Source organism: Mesoplodon bidens, assembly GCF_964165515.1.
Source record: "Mesoplodon bidens genome assembly, chromosome: X".
Taxonomy (NCBI): domain Eukaryota; kingdom Metazoa; phylum Chordata; class Mammalia; order Artiodactyla; family Ziphiidae; genus Mesoplodon; species Mesoplodon bidens.
Window position 1 is genome coordinate 101021676 of NC_138163.1, and position 27015 is coordinate 101048690.

Consider the following 27015-nt stretch of genomic DNA (forward strand, 5'->3'; position numbering starts at 1 on the left):
CCACTGCACCACCAGGGAAACCCTGGGTGTATCTTTTTGAATTTGAGTTTTCTCTGGGTATGAGGCCCTTCCCTGTTCTGGTTGTACCTGCTGCCACCATGTGGGTTAATTCGGCCTGCAGGAGGCTTAGGCCTGAAGTCACTGTGACCGTGACTAGTCACTGTTGCTGCAAATCAGCTCTGGGCAAACTTGACCCTGGGAGTGACCACTGTGTGGCTTAGGAGAGACTGTGCTCCAGCACTTGCTAGAGAATCTCCCTCCTTCCCAGAGTGGAGAAGATGGCTTCTGAAATGGCAGGGAAGTTAGATTTGTGACTGACAACCAGCTTCCCTATTTCGTTTTATCTTAATTCATTCCTGCTCATTTTCCCTTTATTTTTTATAGAAATGTCAGACTCTTAATAGATGAGCATATTTACTTTATTTTTGATTTAGAGCCATTTATGCTTTATAGATGAGGTATCAGCATATGGATTTCTGAATTACGTTTAAAACTGCTATTTTTAGGTCTGATGTTCTGTGGTTACACACTAGGATTCATTACATAATTTAAGCACAGGGTGTTTAGAACAAGGAGCCAGGAACAAGTTCTCATTATATTATCTGGACTGAAAATGATTTCTCACTGACATTATAAAGTTTAATAGTTGCAGCCACTGTCAGAGTGTAGTCCGGTCGATTGCCTAAGTTGTGTCTGTGACTTCTGATTCAGATAAGTGATTTAATTCTCACGTCAGTGCTGCCCTCTCCCAAGCTCAGAATTCTTCATAGAAGACCAAAACAAATAAAAAAATAGGACATGACAGTAAAATGTAAGAAATTTTCCTACTTCAGATTCTGATAAGGAAGTAAATTGTTGTATTCATCAATGGACATATGTTTCTTCCTCTTCTGATTTATTTCCTGGCATAGGAGACCCAGTTGCCTTAATGATGATCTGTCAATTGAGCGTAAACCAAATAGTCTATCTTGGGGCTTCTATGTCATTAAGTGGTCCTAGGGAAGGGCCACAGTAAGGGTTGTACAGATTGTGGACTGCACAATTCTGGAGACACCAAGCATGGAGAGGCTCTTTTCTAGTCCCTCTCTCAGTGGTTGGGGTACTGGGACAAGGCTCCCAGCCTTTTCTCTGCTACTTAATCTTTTTTTCCCTACCAACACCCCACCCCAAATTTGGCTTCTTGGTCTCCAAATCAAAAGCTTGTCTCTCCCTCTGTCTTTCATGTTGACTTGGGCACATTTATTGAGGATGGACATGATTGGATCCCTCCTTTCCTTAACGCCCCCCCCCACACAGATACACATACGCCCCATCTGTGACAGATCCTATGGAATCTGGTTAAGTGCAGCCCCACACCAATGCCCAGACTGCTCTATAAACCTTTTTGTAAGGTTGCACAAACAGAAACTAAACCGTGCAGTGTAGGAGGTTCCATGCAGATTCCAAAAGTGATTTATTGTATGAAAAATTTTTTGTTTATTTGTTTTTAGAACCTAGTTAATGGTCACAACCAGATGTATGATGGTCTCAGCAAGAGCAGACCATTTTGAGAAGCAAACAGACCAAAATAGGGAAAGAGTTGTATTAAAATGTGCAAAACACATATTTTCTGAATTAAAAATTAAACAGGAGGCACTAATAGGAGACTGGACACTGCAGAAAACTCAGTAGTAAACCAGAGAACTATCTTTAGAAACACTCTCAAACAGAGCAAAACAAGAAAGAGATTAAAATGTTGAGAAAGAAGAGAGCAGAAATGGAGGTAGAGAGGGAACTGAACAAGTGGAACTATGGTAATAATCAATGATAATATTTAAAGAAAAATCCTTTTCTAAGTGAAAAAAAAAACATCTGGAAATTGAGAGATTTCACTCTGTTCCAAGCAAAATATGTGAAAAGGGATCACCAGATACACCTTGGTAAAAATTTAAAGGTCATATATGAGGAAAGAATCTTATAAGGAGCATCAAAGCAAAACAAACACACAAAATAAAGCTTGAAAACACCACCACCACCAGCAGAACCAGTGACCTGAAAACCACAAAGATGTGGCTTCAGGTAACGCAAGGAGAAAATGGATCAAATCTTCAGTACTTTGAGAGTAAGCAAATTAGGGACAAGTTTTTCATACATGGAGACAATAGAAATGTTTTTAAATCTTCAAGAAAACGGACTATAATATAGTTTCTTTGATACATTACTCAAAGTAACCTATTACTTTCATAAACTACTCCAGAACATGAAGAGAAAATCAAAATTAAGAACTCAAGGAGGACATCTTATCTTGAAAGACTGGACCAGCATTGAACACTAAAACAGGTTTCACACACACACACACACACATGCACACACACACACGGTTATACAGCTAAATTCAAGGATAAAACATTATTTCAAGAAGTGAATATTGTTAGAAAAATTGAAAAGGAAGATGACATGGTTTGTACCACAGATAAAATAGCCAAATAAAGAGAGTTGGGAAACTAAGGGCTGAATTCTTCATATTTGATCTTGATAGTAAAATCATATTTCATGCTTACCTTTGAAAATCAGTTAGTTATAAGTTTAAAATATTTTAGGGAAATTTCAACTTAACCAAGATAAAATTCCAAATAGAATTGCAGAATCTAATAATCATTTCACAATGTATATGTATATCAAATCATCACATTTAAATATATATAATTTTGTCATTTATATGCCAATAAAGCTGAGTGAAAAAAGAATTCTGAGGAGTGGGACTGGAGCTTGAGGTGGTGAGGAGATCATTATATAACTTTTTATATTTTTTGAATTTGATGACATATTTTATTATTTTAAAACCTATTATTAGGAAACAAAGACAAGCATAAGGCATAGTGTTCCTTTTTAGAAAAATAAATTGCAGAATCTAAGAGCAAACCTAGTGTAGTCTTTATGGCAAAAGACAAGTAGCAATAGAAGGTAATGGCAACAGTACATAAAAAAGTGAAAACAAAACCAGAAGACAGGGGAAAAGAAAGTCCTAGGAGAATTGCTGACCATAAATGTGAACTCCCTGATGGCCCCTGCAGCCATTATGACACATTCTGTCTTCTTGAGGTTGGCATATGATCATCTCTCTTTTACTTTCCTATTTAATTCCTTGAGCTCCCATGGGCCATATTATCAGGAATTCCTCTTGAGGAATAATCAGTATATTCCTCCTGAGGCCTCTTCCCTTCCCCTTCCCCCTTAGTTGTCCAGGAACCCCAGTAGGGTGACTTTGTCCAAGGAGGGTCAGACCACTGTCCAACACCACTGCTGTGGCTCCTTGCTTCACAAAGCTGCTGTGGGACACTGGTCCTGCCAGACTGATGGATGCCACTGGGATGACTTAGCTGGCCAGAAGATCAACGGCTAGGTTTTGCTGTTGTTTTAAGAGAGACATGAACATGTCTATAAGCTGAAGAGAAAGGATCAATAGGGACCAAGAAATCGATGACATAGATGACAGACTGGATAGTTGATGGGTCAGTGGGCAGTTAGGGATGAAGAAGCAGTTAAGGATGGGTCAAGGCATAGTTATGCCTTTGCCCAGTCTCCATCATGGATGGCAGAAAACCTCATCTCCAGGTTAACAGAGAATATAGAGGTCCTGAGATACAAACCTCCCCCATGCCCCTGCATCCACAGCTTCGCATTCCTCCCTTGTCACCTCAGTAGAAAAGGCGTCCCCTCTGCTGTCCAAAGCTAGCTTCCATGATGGCCCTGTTTCCCAGACACTGAACAAGAAAGAGACTGGGACCCATCCTCAGCCAAGCACATCCAACCCTAGTTGATGCCTCTCAGCTCACCCTCTTGCCCTGTTTCCTCTGCCCCAGCAGCCCTTACTGGTATGCCTACACTCACATTGCTTCCTGAGTGCCCTGACGTCCAAATCTCTGTTCATAGTGCTTGCTTGCTTGACATCCTTCAAGAGATTCCCTTCACCTGTGGAAGAAAACCCAGATGCCCCATGTGTGCCTTTCATGATTGGGCCCCACCTGCCAACTCTCTAACTTATCTCTTGCTTCATTTCCCTATGTTCTAGTCATCCTAAGAATCCTGACTGTCTGGCTTCAAATCGTGGCTCCACCACGTACTAGCCGTGTGCCCTTGGGCAATTTGCTAGAGCCCTCTGGGCCTTAGTTCTTCATCTGTAAAATGGGGATAGTCCAAGTTCCTACTTAAAGGGTTGTTGTGAGGTTAAATGAGTTCATACATGTGAAGCAGTTAGATCGCTGTCTGGCATACACTAAGCACGTGATAAATGGTAGCTCCTGTTATTAGTACTTTGCACAGCTCCTAAGATGTACCGTCCTCTTGCTCTCCTTGTGTCTTTGAGGATATGGTTTTCTCCCATTCCTCCCAACCTCCTTCCCCTCCCCACCCTACTTTTCTGACTAGCAAATTGTCCTTCATCTGCAGGGTCTGTCTGCTCTATTGACACCTCGACTGTGGAGCATTTCTAGATTTCCCCCTTGATGTGTATACATGCTAGACTCGATGAGGGGTACTTTTTCTGAGCTGGGCATATCTTTATTATAGCCCTTTTTCTACTTTGTTGACTTGGCCTTCCTCTTGGTCTGTGATTAGCTGTAGGGTGCAGGCATGGAGGGCTGGGAGTCAAATCTAGTCCATTCTTCTCTTATTTTCCATCAGTTGATGTGGCCTGACATGGACTAAGTACTCATTTAGTGTTTGTTGAATGAATGAATGAATGAATGAATAAATAAATGAATACATAGGTAAGGGACATGTGCAGACAGAACATTGTAGAAGAAATATAATTTCCAAGCAAATAAGAGATGTTCAAGTTTATTAGTAATCAAATCACTGTTGATTAAAATGAGACATCATTTTTACCTGATGAATTAGGAAACACTTTTAAAAATGATAGTATCTATTTCTGTGGCCTCTTTCTTGTTGCTGGTGGGAGGGTAAAAGCAATTTAACACCATGTATCAAGATCCTTTAAAATGTCCTTTTCTTTTGCCCACCTAATTGTACTTCTGGGACAGTAACAGAAATAATTTTAAATACAAACAAATGTTTATGCATAAATATGTACATTATGACATTATATAAAAATTTGAGAAAAGCCCACAAAATATCCAATAATAGAAGAATGGATTAGCATTTTGGTTTCAGAAGAATGTGATGATAAGAAATGTATTAGTTAAAGGAAAAAAGCAGACTATAGAATATGTTCACAACTATTAAGAAAAAAAAGACAAGTAGATACCCATGCATAGAAAAGAGAGTGTGAGGAAGTATACCAGAATGATTACTTGGTTATATTTGGATGGTGGGAGTGTGTATGGGGTTTTTTTCCTGCTTTTATATATTATCCAAATTCTCTATATTTAGAAATGTGTTCCTTTTACAATGGAGTAAAGCCAATAAATTTTATATTTTAAAGTGTGTGCTCAGAAACAATTAAGAATCTGATTATATTTTGTTTGATATGTTTTGACATGAGTAAGTCTTAAATTACAAAGTTGATTTTAAGTACCGGAGGGCACAGATCTGGTCTTATGTTCAGCCGATCGTGTGACCAGTAAATAACCTGTGGGCTTATATGAGGTCACCCTCCATGTAAGAACCCACAGTTGTCACAGGGCTTAGCATGGCCTCTAAAACATCACATCTGGCCACCAATGAGAAAGAGTTAAAAACAAAAAGCCAAACAAGTGAGGTTTGCTTGGAGACAAATAATCCCTGAACACAGGGTGTGTGTTAATGAAAAGGAAGGTGGTAGAAAATGAATCACTTTGCTTGTAAATGAAATGCATATTCATTCTTTTCTGCCCACATCACAAGTTAAGCACCATCATCCCGGTGTCCACTTGCTGGATGCAAAAATCTTGACATGATTTAAAAAACAAAAAACAAAAGAAACCTCACTGTTGTCTTAGCTTGCTTAAATGCATATTGTACCAAATTGTAGAAGAATTATAGATGAGCGTTTTAAAGAGTTTCTAAAATTGTACCTCTATGAAGAATATTGCTAATAATATACAGCAATTACTGTTAACTGCATGAGAATATCTCATTTTGTTTGGCTACACTTAAACAACCCCAAAGTTGAGTGCACCAATACATACTGGATTTCAAACTAAATAAATCAAAATTACCATGTACATTCCACTACATGTCAAAACAGGAAAAGCCATAGTATTTGATGTGAAATGAAGATTAGAGCAGTAATAGAGAGAAAACTAGAAGCTGCTTACATTTATTTGGAATAAGAAAACAAGCTCAATGATTTTCAACGCAGATGTACTTTTCTTTGAGAAAATACATCAGAAAATCAATTTACAAAGCAGAGAAATTTGGCAGTAATTATTATACTATCAAAAGATTCTTTAGTTTCCGAAGAACTTATTTCAGAGTTCAGTGTGCTTGCTTGTCGTTAACAACTTAACAGATATGAGAGGAATTTAAAGCTAAGGTGTTAGGTGCCATTGCCAATTAAAAATGACCAAAAAAGGGGCCTCCCTGGTGGCGCAGTGGTTGAGAGTCCGCCTGCCGATGCAGGGGATGCGGGTTCGTGCCCCGGTCTGGGAGGATCCCATGTGCCGCGGAGCGGCTGGGCCCGTGAGCCGTGGCCGCTGGGCCTGCGCGTCTGGAGCCTGTGCTCCGCAACGGGAGAGGCCACGGCAGTGAGAGGCCCGCATACCGCAAAAAGAAAAAAAAAAAAAACAAAAAAAAAAAAAAAAAAAAAAAAAATGACCAAAATGAAGATAGAGTATCTTTATATGTAATAGAGAGTGAAAGGGGGCATCTAATTTGAGTTCTAAGAGTTAAGCATTTGTGCAGAGTCTCAAATCTATCCATTATATAAAGGAAGGCACACCTGGAGCTTATTACTTTATCACTTCAGACTTAAATCCTGAATTTGACGATTTAAAACAAGTGTACCATCTTCCATTTACATTCTGTGATAAATTCCATGATTTCACTCATCAAAGACATTTCACATTTTTCCAAGATAAACTTGCTTAAAGGAAGTAACTCATCTAGTTTAATACAACATGAAACTGTCTTCATTTTGGGATGATGAGAATAAAAATTGCTATTGTTTACTGAGCATTCATACAGCTCCAGGCACTATAGAAAGCTAGATGCTTTTCATACCTTGCAAACTTAACCCTCATTTTTCATTTATTCAGAAAACTATTTATTACAGAGTGCTTACTATGTGTCAGGGGCTATTGAATGTGTTGGGGATTCAGCAATGAACAAAACAGACAAATAGCCCTGCCCTCTGTGGAGCTTACGTTCTGGCAGGGGAATAAAGACGATATACAGAATAAGAAAATAAATGATATACTAGGTTGGTGTATGATGAATGCCACTGAGGAAGAGAGAGCAGAGAAGGGGTTAGGGAATGCCAGACTTACAGGGGGAGGGGTCACACTTTTGAAAAGGATGGTTAGAGAAGGCCTCATGGAGAAGATGACACGCAAACAGATGTGCCTGCCTTGTTTGAGGAAGAGCAAGGAGTGCAGTATGGTGGGTGCAGAGAGAAAGAGAGGGGACGAAGTCTAAGAGAGAGAGCAGAAGAGGGGACACATCATGTCGGGCCTGGTAGGCCATCATGAGGCTTTTGGGTGCAACTTCAGGAGAGATGGCAAGCCCTCAGAGGCTTTTGAACAGAGGCATGATATGATCTGACTTAACGTTTTCACAGGATCATCCTGGCTCCTGCGGTAACATAAAATTCTGTGAAGCAAGTGGTCTTGTCCAATTTCACAGATAAGGAACAGAGCCTCAGAAAAGTTAAAAATTTACCAAAGTTCCCATTTATTAGCAAAATTGTGGGGCTGCAATTTTAATCCAGGTCTGTGTAATTTGGAAGCTCACATTTTCCCCACTAAACCACACTGCCTCCCAATTGCAAACAGGTTGTGACCCAAGCTGGCGTAGATGATTTTCTTATAGTCTGTGGTGACCTCTTTTTTTCTTTTTTCTCCAGAGTCCCTTGGCTTCTCTGGCGAGGCCACCATGTCACACAACTCCAGGGGACACAATTTATACCATAAGTCTATAAATGTTCTCCCTGGAGGTGGGCGGTACCCAGCCAACATGGCCATATGTAACGGCTTTGTTCTCCAGTGAGATTGAAGAGCTCTGTAAATGGTTTTGAGCTATGGTTAGGCTGGTAGCAAAATCTGGTAAGACATTTGTACTGGCTCCATTTGATCTATCTTTCCATTTCTCCTTCCTCTGACACATATTCTACCAGCTGTCCCTACTACTCTCTGCGGTCTGGCAACACACTAGTCCAGCACTATGCCAGGCTAGGATGTAAGTTATGGGAAGTCAGGGTTCTACTCTGTGTGGGCAGCTTAGGCCCACAAGTGACAGAAAACCTGAGGGAATGTAGGATGTGAGCAGGTGTGCCTGGCTTCTGATTAGACAAAGTGAAACACATTTTATTTGTTGAATATCAAATTGAAGGAGATGATACAGGGTGCTATCTAACTGTCATTAAAATTGCTGCTTGGTTTAATTTAGGCTCTACCAGATTTTCTTGTAAGCCTTAGGGCCCAAGGCTTAGACTCTTGAGCCCTTGTTTACATTGAAAGTAATTTTTTTAGTTTGTTTGAAAGACATTGCTTACACTTTAACAATTGGATATGTAAGAAAATACCCTGAGATTCAGACCTTTAAAATGAAGTTTGGGGGCTTCCTTGGCGGCTCAGTGGTTGAGAGTCCGCCTGCCGATGTAGGGGACACGGGTTCGTGCCCCAGTCCAGGAAGATCCCACATGCCGCGGAGCGGCTAGGCCCGTGAGCCATGGCCGCTGAGCCTGCGTGTCCGGAGCCTGTGCTGCGTGACGGGAGAGGCCACAACAGTGAGAGGCCCGCGTACCACACACACACACACAAAAAAATAATAATAATAATAAAAATTTTTTAAAAGACATGGAAAGCAGTGGAATACTGAGGTGTTTAAAACCCAGGCATGCAGAACCCAGCAGATATAAATTTTCACTGCAGTGAGGTCAGGATAATTTCAGTTTATCCAATGAAAAGGAAAATAAACTTTTTTTTTAAACATCTTTATTGGAGTATAATTGCTTTACAATGATGTGTTAGTTTCTGCTTTATAACAAAGTGAATCAGCTATACATATACATATATCCCCATATCTCCTCCCTCTTGCGTCTCCCTCCCACCCTCCCTATCCCACCCCTGTAGAGGAAAATAAACTTTTATGACCTGGTAGGGCTAGAGTAGGTTTAGTTAAAGGTACGTGGTAAGTTTCTAGTTACTGCTGCAGACGCTCTTTTCCCTCATCCTTGGGAGTGTGCCACTTCTTCTTCATGCCATTTTCTACCCTCAAAAAGAAAAAGATTTCAAATGGGTATTTTTCTGACAATAAAAGTAATATTTGATAATTATAAAAATTCAGAAAAAGCAGATATTTTATATATAGGTATAAAATCATTTTTATACCTATATATAAAGAAAGCTCAGCAATCAGGGATAATGCTATAGATGTTTTGGTATGTATCCTTCCAGTCTTTTTTTCTGTGCATATATATGTCAATATGTACCGGTATCTTTAGTTTCATTGGGATCATACTACATTTATCAACATAGCATGGATGTCTTTCATACCAATTAATGCCAGTCAACAGCCTACTTTTCATGGTTGCATAGTGTTCAATTCTGTGCATGTGTCATGACTGATTATTCCATGACCAGTGTTGTAAATGAGCTGGGGGCTTCCCTTGGAGTGCTTCCTCCGTGGTCACTTGGCTCTCTGTCAGAGATGGTTGGTGACTCAGGGTTTCTGAAATTACTTTCTCTTACTTATTTATGTGGGTTAGTGATAGCCCTCAAAGCACAGGTCATGGATGGAAAAGGGAATAGAGAGGTCTGTTAAAAAATCAGCTCAAAAGCCACTGCCTTCAGCTTTCCCTGAATGAGCCCCACTCCATGCGGTCACTCTTTCTTCTGTGTCCCAACAGAAGAGGGACAGAATAGTATGCAGGAGCATGGGCTCTGGAGCCAGACTGCAGGGGTTTGCATTCTGACTTCATGACATTGGACATATTACTTCACATTTCTCTGCTTCAGTGTTCTCATCTGTAAAATGGGGCTAATACTAGTATCTACCTTCTGGGCCAGATGAGATGATCCATGCCAAAAGGACCCAGCAGCACAGGACCTGGCACATAGCAAGAACTCAACAAGGGGTGAGGGTTATTATTATTACTCAGTTCATTCAAGTGGCCCTCCCAGTTAGTAGCTAGGGAGCTCATCTGGATGCCTGGACAGCCCAAATAGATTATAGACTCTGAAAAGTTCAGATGCCAAAGTGACTACAGTGTCTTCCAGATAGTGAGCCCCCGGCCAATGTTACTGATTGATCCTCTAACCCAAACTGACTTGCTGCAATGGTGGGGTCCTCTTGGTTGAATTTGGCCTCCATTTCCCATTAAAAAAACAAAAGCAGAGCAAAACAAAACAAAAACCCCAGAGACCCTAATAAGTGGATGTAGGTGAAATACAGTTCCTTCAGGTAGGTCAACATCATAGCTGTGGGCTTTCCTACACTCTATCTAAGGAAATTCTTGACCAGAAGAACCTATAGATCTCTTAAATGATAGTGAAAATGACAAGAAATATTTAAAAGAACTAAAAACCATATTATTCCAAAAGACCAGTCTATAACAGAAGAACAAATCTTGTATTCCCTCATTTATTTGGGATTCTTGGGAACTGAATTTTTTTCCAGTAAGTAGATTTTCTAGATGGTGGAAGCTTATTCATTTAACTACCGTTAACAGTTTGCATTTTAACCATTTTGATGTAATTCTTTCTAATGCCTGTTGCATGGTTTATGGCTTTCATATAGCGAATATATTGAAAACCTGTCAGCCAATTTGTTAAGCTTTGAGGCCTCATTGTGAATGTGTTCCTGTCATTTGTTTTTTTGTTGTTTGTTTTCTCTGCCAAATGATATCAGTGCCATTTGCCTTTTAAAGACTCAGACAACTGTACCTTTACACAGCTCTTTTCACTTTTCACTTTTTTCTCTCACTGGTAGGGTGTGTCAGTTTTTACTTTTTACTACAGAAATGTGCATAATCGCTTTCCCCATCTCCAAAACACCTTTCTAACTTACTGATTTATAAGTTTTATACCCTGGGAAAACAGAACCCCAAGTCTGTTACTATTTTGTATACAGTAAGGTTAATAGGTATTGAATGAAATCATGTATTTAGTCACAGGATTTTTGACCATTCGAGGACTTTAAGAATTTACTTCCTGGGGCTTCCCTGATGGCACAGTGGTTGAGAGTCCGCCTGCCTATGCAGGGGACGCGGGTTCGTGCCCCAGTCCAGGAAGATCCCACATGCCGCGGAGTGGCTGGGCCCGTGAGCCATGGCCGCTGAGCCTGCGCGTCCGGAGCCTGTGCTCCGCAACGGGAGAGGCCACAACAGTGAGAGGCCCGCATACCGCAAAAAAAAAAAAAAAAAAAATGGAATTTACTTCCTGGTTGTAGGCTGTTATGTGGTAGAAGTTTGACTGTGGGCAAAGTGCCATTTTATTTATAAGCTGTTGTGCTTATTGTTTTCCATTCTAGCACGAGTGCCTTCCTGTTGCTCATAGGTAGAGAAATTAAATTAAAGAAAAATAATAACCTGTCTCTAGGCAGTTGGTAAAGTTTTGTAAAATGGGATATGGATATTTTTAATAGAAAGAAAGGTAAAATAGTCTTAGATATAATTTCTTGAGTGTTTTTCCATTTTCTTTACAGAGAAATAATGATGAGTCTGTCGGAAAACTCACAGACTAAGAAGTTATAACCATTGCACGTCACTACTGGGTGCCTGAGGACCCCCGTCCAGATATGAATGTCCTAATTGCACAGGCCCATGAACAGCTCAAGAAAAATACTTTTGAGAATTTTGAAAGACTCATTGCTACCTGTGTATACCAAGATCGGGAAAAGTAAGCTTTTATTTTATTGATTCTAATAAATCATTTACGTTTCTGTGAACCTGACTAATGAAGGAATTTGTATTTTATCAAAAAGGGCAAAAAGAAAATTGACATGTCTTCTCATACTCCACCATGTAGCAAAGCCACCTTAAATCATTTTTGGAGATTAACTGGGTACAGATATTTCATAGTGATGGATGGTGAGCTTTGCTTGTTGATGGAATAGGGGAGGCCCTGTATCTTCAAAAGAATAGGATTGCCCCTTTGCATTTTCTTTTAATTGGTTTCTAGAGGTTTTCAATTGAAGCATAGTAAATCAATGTTAGAAGGTTTAATTCTGAGATGTCGTCTCTTTACATTATTTTAGTGATAAGTGGGATTTTTAAGTGTGACTTTTATAATACACAGAACAGGGGATTTGCGGTAAGCTTTCTATAGAATATCTTTGAAATTATTTCTCCTTGAAGATAATGAAGCTCAGCATAATCTATTTCGAATACATTTATCGTGTTTGCATTGAGTTTTATTAAGTCACTGTTACAAACAACTGGAGCTCCATCTTAATATGTTTTGGTGTTCATCTTATCCACAGACTGATATAGTGAGGGGTGGGTGGAATACTCAACTGGAGTTAGAAAACCTTAGGTCAAACTCTAGCCTCTGATTTTATTACTACAGACCACTGCCATCTCTTTTCCCCATGACCCCTTCCTTCATCCCCAAACCTGAAGTCTGCACCCAAGTGGCTACCTACATACCCTAAATATCTTTGAAGATCCCATAGTTTATTTTAGTTGTGAATATGTGTTTTTTTTTCCTAATCCATAATACACCCTTGTTGAGTTGTTATAAAGATGGTATTTTTCCTTGAATCTTTAAGCTTCTCTGAGCCTCCTGGAGGATGTGCGGCCTGAGCTTTGCATGACCCTGGCCTTGCCTTCCACCCTAGAGGTACCCCTTCCCAGGGTGAGAATTGTGACCCTCCTTCACTAAAAGAACACCTCCTGGGAAAATGGGGCTAGTTGATCAGACAACTCTGAGGTTCTCCAGATCCAACAAGCTCCAATTCTAGACATAAACATTCTCTTATCATTTTATAACCCCCTGCAGAGAAAGAAGCCCACTTTCTTTCCTTTTGGTTCTAATTTTGCCTGATGCCTGGAAGAACACTGTCTGAGTTAGAACATTGGACAAGCATTTCTGTGCCCTCAGCAGGCTGGGGAAAATGACTGTTGGGCTGGTCTGGAGAAAAAATTGAGGTGAATGTTAAGGCCCCAGTTGGGGCTTCTAGGTTATAAGGTTTGGGTCCAAGGAAAAGACTAGAAAAACACCCTCCAGTCATATAATACTTGTGTTGGAGGCTCTAGATGCCTGTCAGATTAAGAGATGTTTTCAAATATCAGAATCATTTTTGACTAGTGGTCAAGAATGCAGATCGATTACTTAGAGCAACACTCGTGGCTACAGCCTTAATAGGCTGTACTATCACCAACCAAGAATCTGAATCTTGATGGAAAGACCTTTGTAAGGACAGAATCTAGTGACTTCTGAAATGGAAAAATAGTTGGTGAAATGCAGTATTACTGTTTTTCCTTACTGTGATTCCAGTACCAGTTTTCATACTTATTTCCAGGTGCATGCTTTTAGGACACATCTGTGTTTTCTTTCCTATAGAGTGTAATTGTTACTCAAGAGACACAAAGTATATACAAGCCCATTTACTTTGTTTTAATGCAGGGAAAAATTATTACCCAGCAAAGACATCAAAAGGCTGTGCAGGTCCTCCTGATTACCTTTGAATGATGATCTTCTGGGATCCTTACTCTCCAGGTAAGTGAGAACTCCACCCTCATGGGCAATGTCCTGCATATTTTTGTTTCGGAGACTATTCCTGGTTTTACATCTACTTTTTTATTTTTTTTCTTTTTTTTTGCGGTACGCGGGCGTCTCACTGTTGTGGCCTCTCCCGTTGCGGAGCACCGGCTCCGGACGCGCAGGCTCACCGGCCATGGCTCACGGGCCTAGCCGCTCCGCGGCATGTGGGATCTTCTCGGACCGGGGCACGAACCCGTGTCCCCTGCATCGGCAGGCAGACTCTCAACCACTGCGCCACCAGAGAAGCCCTACATCTACTTTTAATTGCCCTTGATTTACCCTTGACCGTTTTTATTTATCACCGATGACACATCTCCATTTAAGTGTTAAAAAGGAAAAATGAGTCATGATTTTGAATGTTAGAGAGCCTATTATGAATTATCATTTTATCTTTTTAACATTAATATATACTTATATGCACACAGATTTCCTGGGACAAAATGAAAATGTACAACCTCATTGGTTATGAGAGTCTTAGATGTAAAATTTAGGGCAGATTTTTCAAAGCAGTAGTTTCTAGTGGCCACAGACATGCGGTAAGAGCACCTCATGTTATTAGCACAGAGCTCTGTCCTGCTAGAACACTAGATGTAAAGTGTAGAGATTATGATGTTGCAAAAGGGAAGCACAGTCAACCGCTTTCTGAAACACCTCAGTTCTTGTACTGACCCTGACTCTTGACTTCTGGCACCACCCTCCTAGCCACCCAGACTCTGGTCATCTTTTATGCTTACCATGGCATGACTCCAGCCCCCCCTCTAGCGTACTTATCTTGATAATTCTGATATTTGGGGCTGTGTTCTAGGCATTGTTATCATTGCTTTGAATACATTACCTCCTTTACTTTGTGAGGACAACTTGGTGAGGTTAGAGCTATTATCCTATCTTACAAGAGGATGCTGAGGTCTAGAGAGATAAAATTTTGCCTAAAGTCACGTAGTCTAGAAAAAGAAGAGCTGTGACTTAACCCCTGAACCTTTAAAATGCACATCTTCTGCTTCTAACCATTTTGAATTATTGTCTACAACTAGCCAGTAGATTAGAATGTCTTGACAGTCCTACCTCCTTTCTACTCTCTCCCCTCCATTCCCGCCATTTTCACTCTTGTTCTGACCCACCTTTCTTCTTGACTGTTGCAGGGCTTCCACATTGGTCTTTCTTCTAACGGCCTCTAAATTTTTAAATCCATCTTTACATTCTTGCAGCTAAGTACCTTCTAAGAGTAAGAATATCATAGTGTCACTCTTCTACTCATAAGCCTTCTGTACCATTTCTTTGTTCTCTAAGGAATGACCAAACTCCTTAGCTTTGAGCTCCTTCTCCCCCTTCTCCATTGTGGGGCTTAGGGTTGTCACTAGGGCATTATTCTCAAGCAGGGGCTGGAGTGGGGAGTCCTCATCTGAGACAAAAATAGAAACAAAAGGAAGCAGACAAAACTAAATCCCATGTGGGAGAACTAGAGTCCAAGGTATCAGGAGGGGAATCAAGAAGAGGCCAATTCAGTTGGATGTGTGTATATGCATTGGATTGACCTGGGGTTATCTTCTAGACTACCAGCTCTATTTGCTTTCATTTGCTAGCAGCAGTATGAGGGATAAATAGGCCATCCCGGTGTAAAGGACCTGAGATGAAATAGGCAGGCTTAGGAGCCCGGTTTCTCCACAGTTATCACATTCCCAAAGCTCGTCTTCTCATTCCCAACAGTCCAGCCAAATGGCTCGTTTAGCATTTCACATGTATTCCTCCTGCATTCCCACTTTTTTGCCTTTTCTCTTGCTGTTTCTTCAGTAGGAACTAGCTTCCAATTTTCTTCACCCGCTGAAAGCTTTTCTTTACGACCCATTTCAAATAGCACCGTATCCATGAAGCCCTCTTGGATTTGCTTGCCTGGCAGTGATTATCTCCTCCTGAGGATTCTCACAGCACTATTTATGTTTCTTTTTTTTGTCTCTTACCTTGTAATGAAGACTTGTGACTAGACATTTGATCCACTTAGATACAGAGACCTGCTTCTAACCTGTTTGATTTACTGCCTAAAAATAAGCAGTAGCTTGTCACATCTTGACAGTTTTACCCCTACCTTGTCTCCTATACTCTTTGAATCTACTTGCTAGCTGTGTAATCTTGTGCAAGATTTTTGACCTGCCTGAACCCCAGATTCCTTACCTCTAGAATGAGATAACACTACCTACTTCCTCGCGGTTCTCAGAGTGACTTGAGATAACATACATAAATTCCCCAGTGCCATAGCACCTGGTACTAAGTACTGACTGGGGACTAGGAGAGGCGTTTCCATCAGGGACCATAGACCACACACTCTGACTTAGAAATGAACTGGAAGAGACCTGCATCCTTCCACATAGAGGAAGCCTTGTTTTTAAACAGTTGGATCTGAATGCCTTTCACACATTAAGCTGTCTTCTAGTCAGGAAGCTGCGGATGTTTATTAGATTATCTCTTGATGGCCTCGAGGATGAGTTGTACTGGAAAGTCCAGTAATGTGGGAGCGTGGCCTCCGGGGGACCTAGATGTTTCCTATCCAGCACTGAGGCCACCAAGTCATCATCCTCTCAGCAGACTGTTTTGTCTTTGCCTTGACGATTTGACATTAAAGGCAGAAAGACGATTCCCCAACTCGTTGCGAAGCCGGTTCAGTCTCAGATCATATCCGCCTCTGAGCCCGGCTTAGCTCCGAGGAGGTCATCCCTCTGAGCCGCTAAGCAGTCTAACTTTGCCTCTAATTGTGCACTGACCCTTCTCCACACTCAGGGGAAACTTCAGACTAATCAGATTAGAAAATGTCTCATTCCCATTCCCCTCTCCCTCCAATATGCCCTGCCACGATTTGGGTCACATGCTTGGTGTTTTGCATCATCTCCGCAGATTCCTTTCAAAGACTGCCCTAATTCCTAATGGGCCCATCAGCCTGCAGCTTACATTTATATTCTGCATTCTTATTGTTCCCCACAGACTCCACAGGGCTTTCCAGAGCCTTGACCAGACTCTCTTTCTACACACCCCTTCTGTGGCACGCTAAGCCAGAGCCCCTCTGACGTCTGCAGTCTCCCGTGGGAGACAGGCCCGGAGTCTGTTGACTTGGTTCAGCACACACTCTGCCCAGGGGCAGTTTTACCTGCCTTGGGATGGAGCTGGGCTGCTGCTGTGTGAATTCAGATCAGGAGACGAAAACCTCTGTGGCTAAAGATTCGGATGATTTCTTTCACCCACTCCAGATTGTCACCTGTGAATTTCTCCTGACCCGGCATGTGGGCACGAAGATTTCCCGTCTACTCCATTTCCATTTCTCTTGTGATTCAGTTAGGTCTTTTCCTTATGAGCAGAAGTCCTGCTGGAATCAGCACTTCAAAATCTCTTCACATCTGGTTACCCAGCCCCTGTCAGTTTGTGCTGTGGTAGCTGGTATGAGGTCACTTTACTTGCCAAACGAAGTCAGAAGTCATTTCACTAATGCACAGAGCATCAGACTTAAATGTTCGAGGTAGTGGTAGCTACTACCCATTCATAATAGGAGTGGCACTCTGTATTGACATAGTGCCTAGGGCCCTAGAATATTTTGTAAATCCTTGAGCACATTAAAAGGTACATTTTAGTGGATGGTAGGCATGATACCTCATTTCATGAGTGCAAACGTTGAGGCATAAGGAGACTCTCAAAGAGCTTGCTTCAGGCCTGAATGGATCTCTAATGGAATTAAAATGACAGCTCCCTAAGATACCCTAAACCTTTGTTTCTATCTGAGCTCCTAGGGGTAGGAACGATATCTCATTCACCTTTGCAGTCCCGGAGACTTGTCCTGTGCTGGTACACTGGGCAGCGGGGAGAAACACATGGGCTTGATTTCTACCAGAGCTGCTTCTGAAGTCCAGCCCTACTGTCTTCTGCCCAGGTGATCCCTGTAAATGGAGTCAACCCCTCTCCGCCTTCATTAGGGTTATTAATATTTCCCCTGTACTAGTAAGCAAGAAATCCTGGTTCTCAAACCATAAGAGGTAGAGAGTATTCTGAGGTCATTCCATACTGTGTTCCTGATGGGACTGGGGAGTAAAGAGGCAGCCTCCTCCCCTAATTGTAGCCTTCCGAATTGGGACTTGGAATAGCTGGAAATTCAAGCGCGACTCTTTCCCCAGCAGCTCTGCCCCAAGCTAGTCTTTTACAGCTGTCTTTGGGCTCCATGGAATGCCTTAGAACTGGCCTCCCAAGAGAGCTGGTGCCTCATCCAGAAATATCAGTTAAAATGGAAAAAGTTAACAGGGCTTTAAAATCATCTCATTATACTCTACCCAGCCTCTCCCTCTGCCCCCGCTCCCAGAGGCATGGTTGGGGCTCAAGTGATTTCACCTAACAATACGTGGCAGTGAAGCTGAGGGGCAAGGGTTGAACCATGTGCTTGCTAATGTTGCAGAGTGTTTGGTGCACTGGGAAGTTTTCAGAGAGAAACCCTCTTCTGTCCCTCTCCTTCTCTCTCTCTCCTTCTCTCTCTCTCTCTCTCTCTCTCTCTCTCTCTCACACACACACACACACACACACACACACACACACACACAGATGCTTTCTACCTTTTCAAATATAAGGTGATTTGGTCCCTAAGGAGATCTGTGCTGGGCTCACAGTTGGAATTTAGAGGCCTGGCGATTTGAGATCACAGGAGTTAACTCATTGGCAACTTGGGCAGTGCCATCTTGCCGACTCCTAAGTTTTTGTGACCAACCGGCTAGGGTGGCCTAGAGCTCCACTTTTTTTCCTTAAGTGTCTGGTCTTTAAGACTCTCACCAGGTGTTTCAGTGTGCACCCCTGGGTTTGTTGGGTAATGAACTGAAACCAAACACAACCAAGTGAGTCAAAAATGCGTCTTCACTACCCTCCCTCCCTTTCAGCCCTGGTCCTGCCGCCAGCCCATTCCCCTAAGTTATGAGATGGCCTTTGCGGCAGAGGGGGACCCATGTTACTCTTCAGCAGAATACAGCTGCTGTGCCTATTACCTCCACAGATGGTGGAAATAAAGCAGATCAGGATTATTCCCCGCAGCAAGGAGATGGATGGCTTCTGCGGTTTTCAAGCCATTCATCATTTTTGGGAGGGGGACCAGGAGCACCTGTCAAATGACACGTTAGACTCACTTCTTAGAACTCCCACCTAGTAAGGCATTGGGAAGCCTGCTTGCGGTTCATTATTATCTAGAGGAGAACCAGAGAAATTGCCTTCCCTCCCTCTTCTTCCACAAACATGTCCTTTAGTTTGTGTAGGGAAGGAAATGGTGGCTTGCCCAAGTATCAAAGGGAAAGAAGAATTTATGGAGGTTTTAGGAAAACACTTTAGCACTGTGAGCTGGGACTTTAAAGTAAGGAGGCTGACTTTTTAACAAGCATCGACACACTTAAAAGCCAGAATTAGTGTTGCCCTTTAGGGCAGTCCCCCTGGAAGGCTGTGCGCTGATTCCAACAATGTCACCATAGAAAGCTCCTCTTTGGAATTGCCTTCACAGCCTTTTCAAAAGAATTTCCTCCAGAGTGGCAAATCTTTGTCCTTTGACCATGAATCAGGGCCTAAGCAAGAGTCAAATGTCATTTGGCAAGGAGCGAAGTAGGGGATTCAGGTGGAGAACCAGGATGCTAACATTTTTGATCAGAAGCACAGCACGACCCTGAAGTAAGGAGATCCATTTTCTATACGATTCATAGGCTTTTCCAAAATACTTTGAAAGGACGGAGAGGATTTGGTGAATGATTACCTGTAGTCATGAGGCAGGAGGGACGGCTGGGGAGATAGTATTCAGGGGAAATTGACCTACTTGTCCTCACTCCCCTAATAATCAAGCGTTCCTCTGTCTCCAAACTGCTCCCTCTCGGCTCCTTCTCCAACCTGGACTGTTTTTAGAGCTGCAGCACTCCTTTGTATCCTAGTCTTTTCTCTCTCACAACCTCATCTAACAGTAGCGTATAGTAGATATAGTGTATAGTAACAAATGAGGGCGTGAAAAATCTCACTGTATCAGTGGTCCAGGGGGAGGAAGCTCTGTGCTGAGCTTTGGAGCATGGAGGAAAACCGGGACATGGTCCCAATGAGTGGTGCTCCTGCCTTGCCAAGTCTGACTTGTATGAGTTTACCACCTTGGAAAGCACGCTTCAAGGTCTCTCATGTGCTTTTTACACTTCTTACATTTTTATTTATGTCAAACGGATACATGCTTTATAGTAAGAAAAAAAAATCAAATCATTCTAAAAAGCTTATTCCGACAACAGCAGTTTCCAGCCACATCGCTCCCCACCTCCCAGACCCGTTCTCAAGAAACAGCCTTTCAGTCCTTCTAGCTGTTTCTGCAGACCTTTAAATAGCATGTACGTACTGCTATTTCTGGATTTCTCATTTTTAGATACTGCTACTACTTCCTGTTAACGATGCTTGAGAATTTAGCATAATATTGATTCCCATTACTGGTGTTCTTTCTGGATGCTCTTAGGATCGTCTCTTTATTCCTGGTGTTCTGGAAGTTCATGATGGGGCTTGTGTGTGTGTGTGTGTGTGTGTGTGTGTGTGTGTGTGTGTCTGTATATAGATTCATTGTGCTTAACAATTTATGGGCCCTTCCGGTCTGGAGACTCTGTCCTTTGGCTCTGATAAATTTTCCATTAATTTTAAAATAATTTCCTTTCCTCCATTTTTATTTTTCTCTTGTGAGAACTCCTATCATTAAGATTTTGGCTCTCTTGAATTTGGATCTTTCTCTCCCCAATTTTTCTTTGTCATTATGATGTCCTTACTAAGGGGTTTCCTCAACTTTACATTCCACCCCTTCTTCTGCATCTAGTTACTACTATCATGTTTTTTTATTCGAAGAGAACACTTTTGGTTCCTATTTTTAGTCTTCTGTTTCTTTTTCGTGGGTGTAATATATCCTCTTATCTCACATCTTTCCCTCTGCTACCTGAATTAACTTTGTTGCTTGATACCTTTTTTTTTTTCCTATTGCCATTTTGACTTCTGTCCTTAATGTTGGAAGCTTTTGGGGTGGGTCTTGTTGATTAGTGGGTTTCACTGCATGAGTCATCTCCTAGCCTACATTTTCATTGGGTACTCCCCAGAAGCCAGAGTTTGGGGCCTTTCAGAGTATTGAGAGGAGAATCCTATCTTCTGTGGGGCTAGGAGGGAGGGTGGGATAGGGGAAAGGAAGAGAATTTAAGTATGGCCACTGGTGTTCTGGAAACAGAAAAGGAGAAGGAAGGGGGCTGAGAGACCCAAGTTCAGTGTAGTGTGTAATGTTCTTCTCTACCCTCCATTATGCTTCCTCTCCCCAAGACTAGAACTGCTTTTGTTGAATTTCTCTGGAGAACAAGCCTCACTCCCCTGTAGGGAAGAGTACAGTGTACAAGGAGATACTTGAGGGTTCAGCTGCTCTTGCTTTATTTAGGCTTTCAAACAGTCCTTGTTTTCCGACCCCCACTGTATCCCTGCCTTTATTGGCACCTGGAGTCTGTAATTGCTGAGCCTCTCAGAAGTGTTGTGGGCCACACTGGCTAATCTTTAAGTGCCCCCTGCCTCTGCCATGGACATTTCGAATTCAGCTTCCCTTCCTCAGCTCTGCCGAGCCAGTTACCAATCCTTAGTCTGATTTCCATCTTGCAAACGATTTTGAAATCTCTCGTCCACTGTTGCCTTGTTTTCCAGCTATCTTTGCCATTGGGGGTTATCACCTATTTTTATTTCTTTGTTGTCATTTTGGTGAGATTTTGGTGGGAAAGGGAGATAAATATTTGTGAGTGACCCATCGTGATTTACTGCAACTCTATCCACTTCCCAAGAGCAAAGAACTCTTCCAAGAAGCATTGGCTAATTTTATCCCTTTTAATTGAAAGATTCTTTGTTCTTTTCTCCCTTGCTCCTTTTGGGGGGATTCCCATATCCATTGAAATCCTCCAAGACAGAACTGAAAAGAGAAACTTGGAGTATTTTACCACATTAACTCAACTCTTCCCTGAGGCCTGGCTTTGGGACTTTGGAAAGATTAAATCTTTCAAACATTTTTCCTCAGAAAGATTTTATACATCATTTCTAAGCTGTGTACTCTTTCATTTACAGCTTTTGATCCTTCCCGAATATCATTTGATTCAGGAATATCCTTCCCAAATATCTTTTGAGATGGGTAAATGGTTAGATGTGTTGAGTCTGACATATCATGAGTTGGGCAGGAAAGAGTGCTGGGGGCCCAGGATTAACAGGTGAGCATGAATAAATATAAGACGGATTGGTAAGGAGGTCTGATAATAGGACTTCCAGTGGTGACTTCCAGAAGTTTTCCTGTACCATTCAGTGCCATCATCCAGGGCAAATGCAGACTTAGGCATGGGGACTCGGTTAGGTAAGAGGAACTGCAGGAAGGCCTTTCTGAGGCCTTTGAATTGAGACTTTGGAATTGAGACTTTCCAGACAAAGGAACCAGAAGGTGCAAATGCCTTGCATTGCTGGGAACGATCTTGGTATGCTCAGAGAGCAAGAAGAAAGCTGGTGTACCTGGAACATTGTGAACAGGAGAGAGTTTTCAGAGGAGGTCAGAGAGGTCAGCAGGGACCAGATTATGTGCAGTTTTATAAACCTTGGTAAGGAGTTCAGCTTGCGTTCTAAGTGGATTAGAAAGCCATTGCACAGTTGTAAACAAGGAAGTAATTGATCAGATCCATGTTTTAGAAAGATCATTCTGGTGGAGGATGGTTTGCAGCAAGGTAAGAGTAGAAGCAACAAGACCAAGATACAAAAGGTATTCCTGTAGTCCAGGTGAGAGATGATGGTGGCTTGGAATTAGTGAATAGTAGAAAATATGGAGAGAAAGAGACTTGTGATATGCTATGGTGGTAGAACCTACAGGATTGGTTAGTGGACTCTGTATGAGGGATGGTGTAATTCTAAATCTGTTTGGTAGTCTTTTGACTGGTTCCCAAATTACTGGGATATTATACTTCTGAAACCTCTAGGATTCAATACGTGCCTCCTGTCATTGATGTGATGGGAATTTACCAACAATTAAATTCTGTATTGTAGGAACAGATGAAGAAATTTTGTTCATTGGGGATCTCATTCAGTCTTCCAGTCTGGTGGCTTTAAATATCATCTATATGCTAATGACTCCCATACTTCTATCTCTAACTCAAACATCTTCCCTGAACTACAGACTCATATACCCAACTGCTCACGTCCCATCAAAATGTAACACATCCAAAACCAAGCTCCCAATCTTTTCTCCCAACCTGTAGCTCCTGCAGTCCTTCCCATCTCAGTTCGGGCAACTCTGTTTTTCCAGCTGCTCAAGCAAAACCCTGAGAGTTGTCCTGAATCCGTTCCTATTCATTCTCCCCCTCACCTCCCCTACACACTATATACAATCCTGCAGGAGTCTTACACTCAAAATATATTCAGGCTTCACCACTCCTCACTGCCCTCCCTCCACTGCCACCACTGTCACCTAAGCCACCATTATCTCTTGTCTGGATTACTGCAGAAGACCGCTAACTGCCCTTGCCACTTTGGCCTTGCCCCTACATTGTATTTGCAATATATCAGCTAGAGTGATCTTCAGAAAATATAACTTAGATCTGGTAACTGTTCTGTACAATATACTCCAATGGCTCTTAGTTGTCCTTAGTATGAAAGTCAAAGGCCCTCCATGATCTCATTCTGTGACCTCAGCTCCTATTCAGAGTATTAGGGAATACTTTTCTTTGAGGCACCATGCTAAAGGAGTTTCTTATAAAATATCTCTACTTGATTGAGTTTTAGTTCTTCTCCCTAAACACATGCAAATAAAAGACATAATGGTCCTGCATTTTGGCTACAAATATTTCCATAAACAGAACATGTCCTTTCAAGGAGTTCAAATGATGAGTGAGCCAAAATTCAAAGGATAAACAGTGGTAGGGGGCAGCATATTGGAGTTGTATCCCAGAATCCTTGGCCAAAGAAAATGTACACAAAAGAATGACTGAATTCCCTTTCCCCTCTTCTGATCACTCTGTTTATTCTACTTTGTTTAGCTTAATGAGTCTATGTAACTTCATCATGTAACATTTAATTTATTGCTGCTAATTGTTATTAGTTTATAAATATGAGCTATTATTTTCTTAATGCTTTGATTAAAAAAAAGAGAAAAGCCTTTTGACTGATTATGAATAGGGTTTTTTTTTTCCTGCTTCTGTTATCACTGAGTTTTCTTATAATTAATTATCCTCTGTTCATCCTAGCAGTAGTAACTTTGCGCACCTCACTTGCTGGTTGGAGGGGCATGTTGAGTTAGAGGTCCTGAGAGAAGGGCAGGAGCCTGGAGCAGGGTGCTTGTAACAGTGCCTTAGTGACCACCTTTGTCTTTTTCTTCAAAAAATTGTGTTACGTAACCAGTATGTGTTTAGCCTTAGAAATTGCCAGAGGTGGTCAAATTCAGAATAGAAAAATAGCATTGAGGTATTACAGTAAGAAATATTTTGTTTGTGTTTAGGTCATTATAGCAATTGTCTTGAAATTTTGGGGTCTTAATTGCCAAAACTTTCTTATGGTTAAGGATAAATTTATGTCAATTTCCATAATTAGGAAATAGCAGTCAAACAGATTAGTTATTTTTGACCTATAGTTTTATGGTGCAGGGTAATCATTTGTTGTTGTTGTTGTTTTTCAAAATGAAAATGGGCTTAATATTTTCTGATTATGAATTTAAAACAATTCAGATGATACAGAAAAGTCTAAAGAAAAAGCAAAAATTACACTCTCTCTTGCTACAGGTAGCTGTTCTTAATAATTCCATGTATTGTTGCTAGACTTGTTAAATGTTGTTTTGTACAAATATAAACCTAAAGTGAGACCATAACTCTACATTCTATTTTATAACCTCCTTTCCACTCAACAATATATTATTAACACATTTCCATGACAACATATATGGATCTACATAACTCCTTTTAATGGCTACATGATAAATGATTAAAGTGCCTTTTATTTTTCCTAAAAATATATTAGTAGACAAAATGAATCTAGGCTTGCTTTAAAGATTTAAAAGGCATACAATTTAAGAAAAATGAAGACGTTTTAAAAATTTTACTGGCATAGTATCAACCTGGTAAACTAAGAGGAACTTCAATACTGTTAACAGAATATAACAATGGTCTTAGCAGCTGAATAAATTAATTTGTTTCTATGGCAACTGCAACAAGTATTTGTTGAACACCTACTATGTGCCAGCATTGATCTAGGTCCTGGGGATACTTTGGTGAATTAGATGTGTGAGGTCTCTGCTCTCAAAGAATTTACATTCTGGAGGGTTAGAAACAGAAAACAAGGTAATAAGAAATAAGAAAAATATCAGTATTGAAGCACATCTAGTAGTATGTTTTCATGGTGGATTTAAGCTGACAGTTTGGTCCTGAAATCTGCAGATTGAGTCAAATCATATGTTATAATTATATTTTTAGGTTTGAAGACAGTGAAAAACAAATAAATTACGAGTCATTTTTCTGTGCCCTGACTGGAGAGTGAATCCGATGCCCGAATTGGAAGCAGTATGGTACATTAAAGAGGTAAAAGTAACACCTGTTTTAAAAACCAGCTGTGGCTACCTCCCTTGCGTTTTTAATATCCTTTATCTTAAAATTATTTTTCAATGTAAAAGAGTAACATCAGTGCTTTTGGAAAGAGCACTATGTATTTCTGGGTATTTGTGTTAAAGTCTAATTCACTTTCCATACTGAGTGAACATCTGCTGTATAAGAGCGTGATTTTTCTTATGCAGCTGAATGTTTTTTAACCCAAGTCGTATCCAATTATATGGAAAATAGGATAATAGGTTACAGTTATAAATAGATACAAACACTGTTATCAAGGGATTCTGGTAATATCATCATAAGCTACAAGAGCAAGTCTCAAATAGTGCATATGTCAAGAATCCCCAGTGTATTTGTGGCTGTGCACGCAGGTTTGCCTTGGGTGAAACATTATAGTATGGAGATGTATATTTCATAGTGGGGCCAAATTTAAAATAAAAATTCAGTAGAAAAATGCTTGGTTAGGGAAAACAGAGTTCATGTGATCGGATGATGCTCTCAACATTCTGGAATTGTCTGAATTCTCTAAGATCTCTTTGGACCAATTGTCTTTAAGGAGTGGGTGGGTGGGTGGTGGTTTGTTTATATTTTAACATGCTGCAGAAATTGATTTTCTTGGGAAAGTCCCTTGATAAAGCAAGTGTCATGTGGTTGATAACTCCCAGAAAGGAGGCATTTATTCCTCCCGGTCTCTGATGACCAGCTCATTCTGGCCTGAACTGGTCTAGTGCCCTTGGGGAGTTCCCTCAGGCATGCAGCTACTCTGGAGTGTCAGGCAGCCTTAGAACTTCCAGATGATTGGGAGACACTGGTGGCCTTTGGAGTCAAACAGAGCTGGGGTTGAATTCTGGCTCTGCCACTTACGTAGCTGAGTGACTTTGGGGCAGTTACTTAACTCATTCATTTATAAATTTAATTCTCAGACAAATCATGTTTAAGTATCCATTCTCAGAAGTTTCTATGCTCTGCGCTGGGGTCTAGAGACAGTCATTATTGCTACCTTAAGGAGGGTTGGGGGGCACAGGAAGTCTTAGGGGAGGTGATGCTTGAAATTTCAGTGATGAATAGTAAGAGCTAGGTAGGAAAAGTGGCATGGTATGCCCAGAGGCATTCCCAACAGAGGCTCTAGGGCATGAGACGACAGGGCTCTTGTGCAGAACCGGAAAGAATTGGTGTGGCTGGGATGGAGGCACAGAGGGAGGAGTGGAGATGAATGAAGCTGGAGATGAATGAAGCTGGAGACACCTGCACGGGTGAGGTCTGAGTATCGTCCTACAAAGTCCGCAGACCGTGGACAAATTTCAAGGAAGAGGGTGACATGATCAGGTATGCCCTTTAAAGGGAGCTTGCTCTGGTTGGGTGGTGGGTAGGTTGGAGAGAGGACAAGGAGACAAGTAGACCCCGTAGGAGGCTCTTGACGACCCTTCGTCACCATAACAACAGCAAACACTTTAAAGCATTTACTATGTGTCAAGCACTGTTCTAAGACCTCAAAATCTATTCGCTCATTTAATCCTCAGAGCAACTTTCTGAGGGTAGATACTTTTTTTTTTGTAACATCTTTATTGGAGTATAATTGC

The 27015-nt window shown here is 41.3% G+C and overlaps 1 protein-coding gene across 1 annotated transcript in view; it reads left to right on the top strand.

Moving 5' to 3' along the window:
* Window positions 1-25558, top strand: part of EFHC2 (EF-hand domain containing 2) — a gene marked incomplete at its 3' end in the record, with an annotated part of 161978 nt that extends 136420 nt beyond the window's left edge. Inside the window, 7 exon segments of the mRNA XM_081222351.1 lie at window positions 11782-11792; window positions 11795-11817; window positions 11821-11975; window positions 13704-13752; window positions 13756-13796; window positions 25307-25356; window positions 25359-25558. Coding sequence (XP_081078477.1) covers window positions 11782-11792; window positions 11795-11817; window positions 11821-11975; window positions 13704-13752; window positions 13756-13796; window positions 25307-25356; window positions 25359-25558 — 529 coding nt within the window.
* Window positions 25559-27015: the final 1457 nt, after the last annotated feature.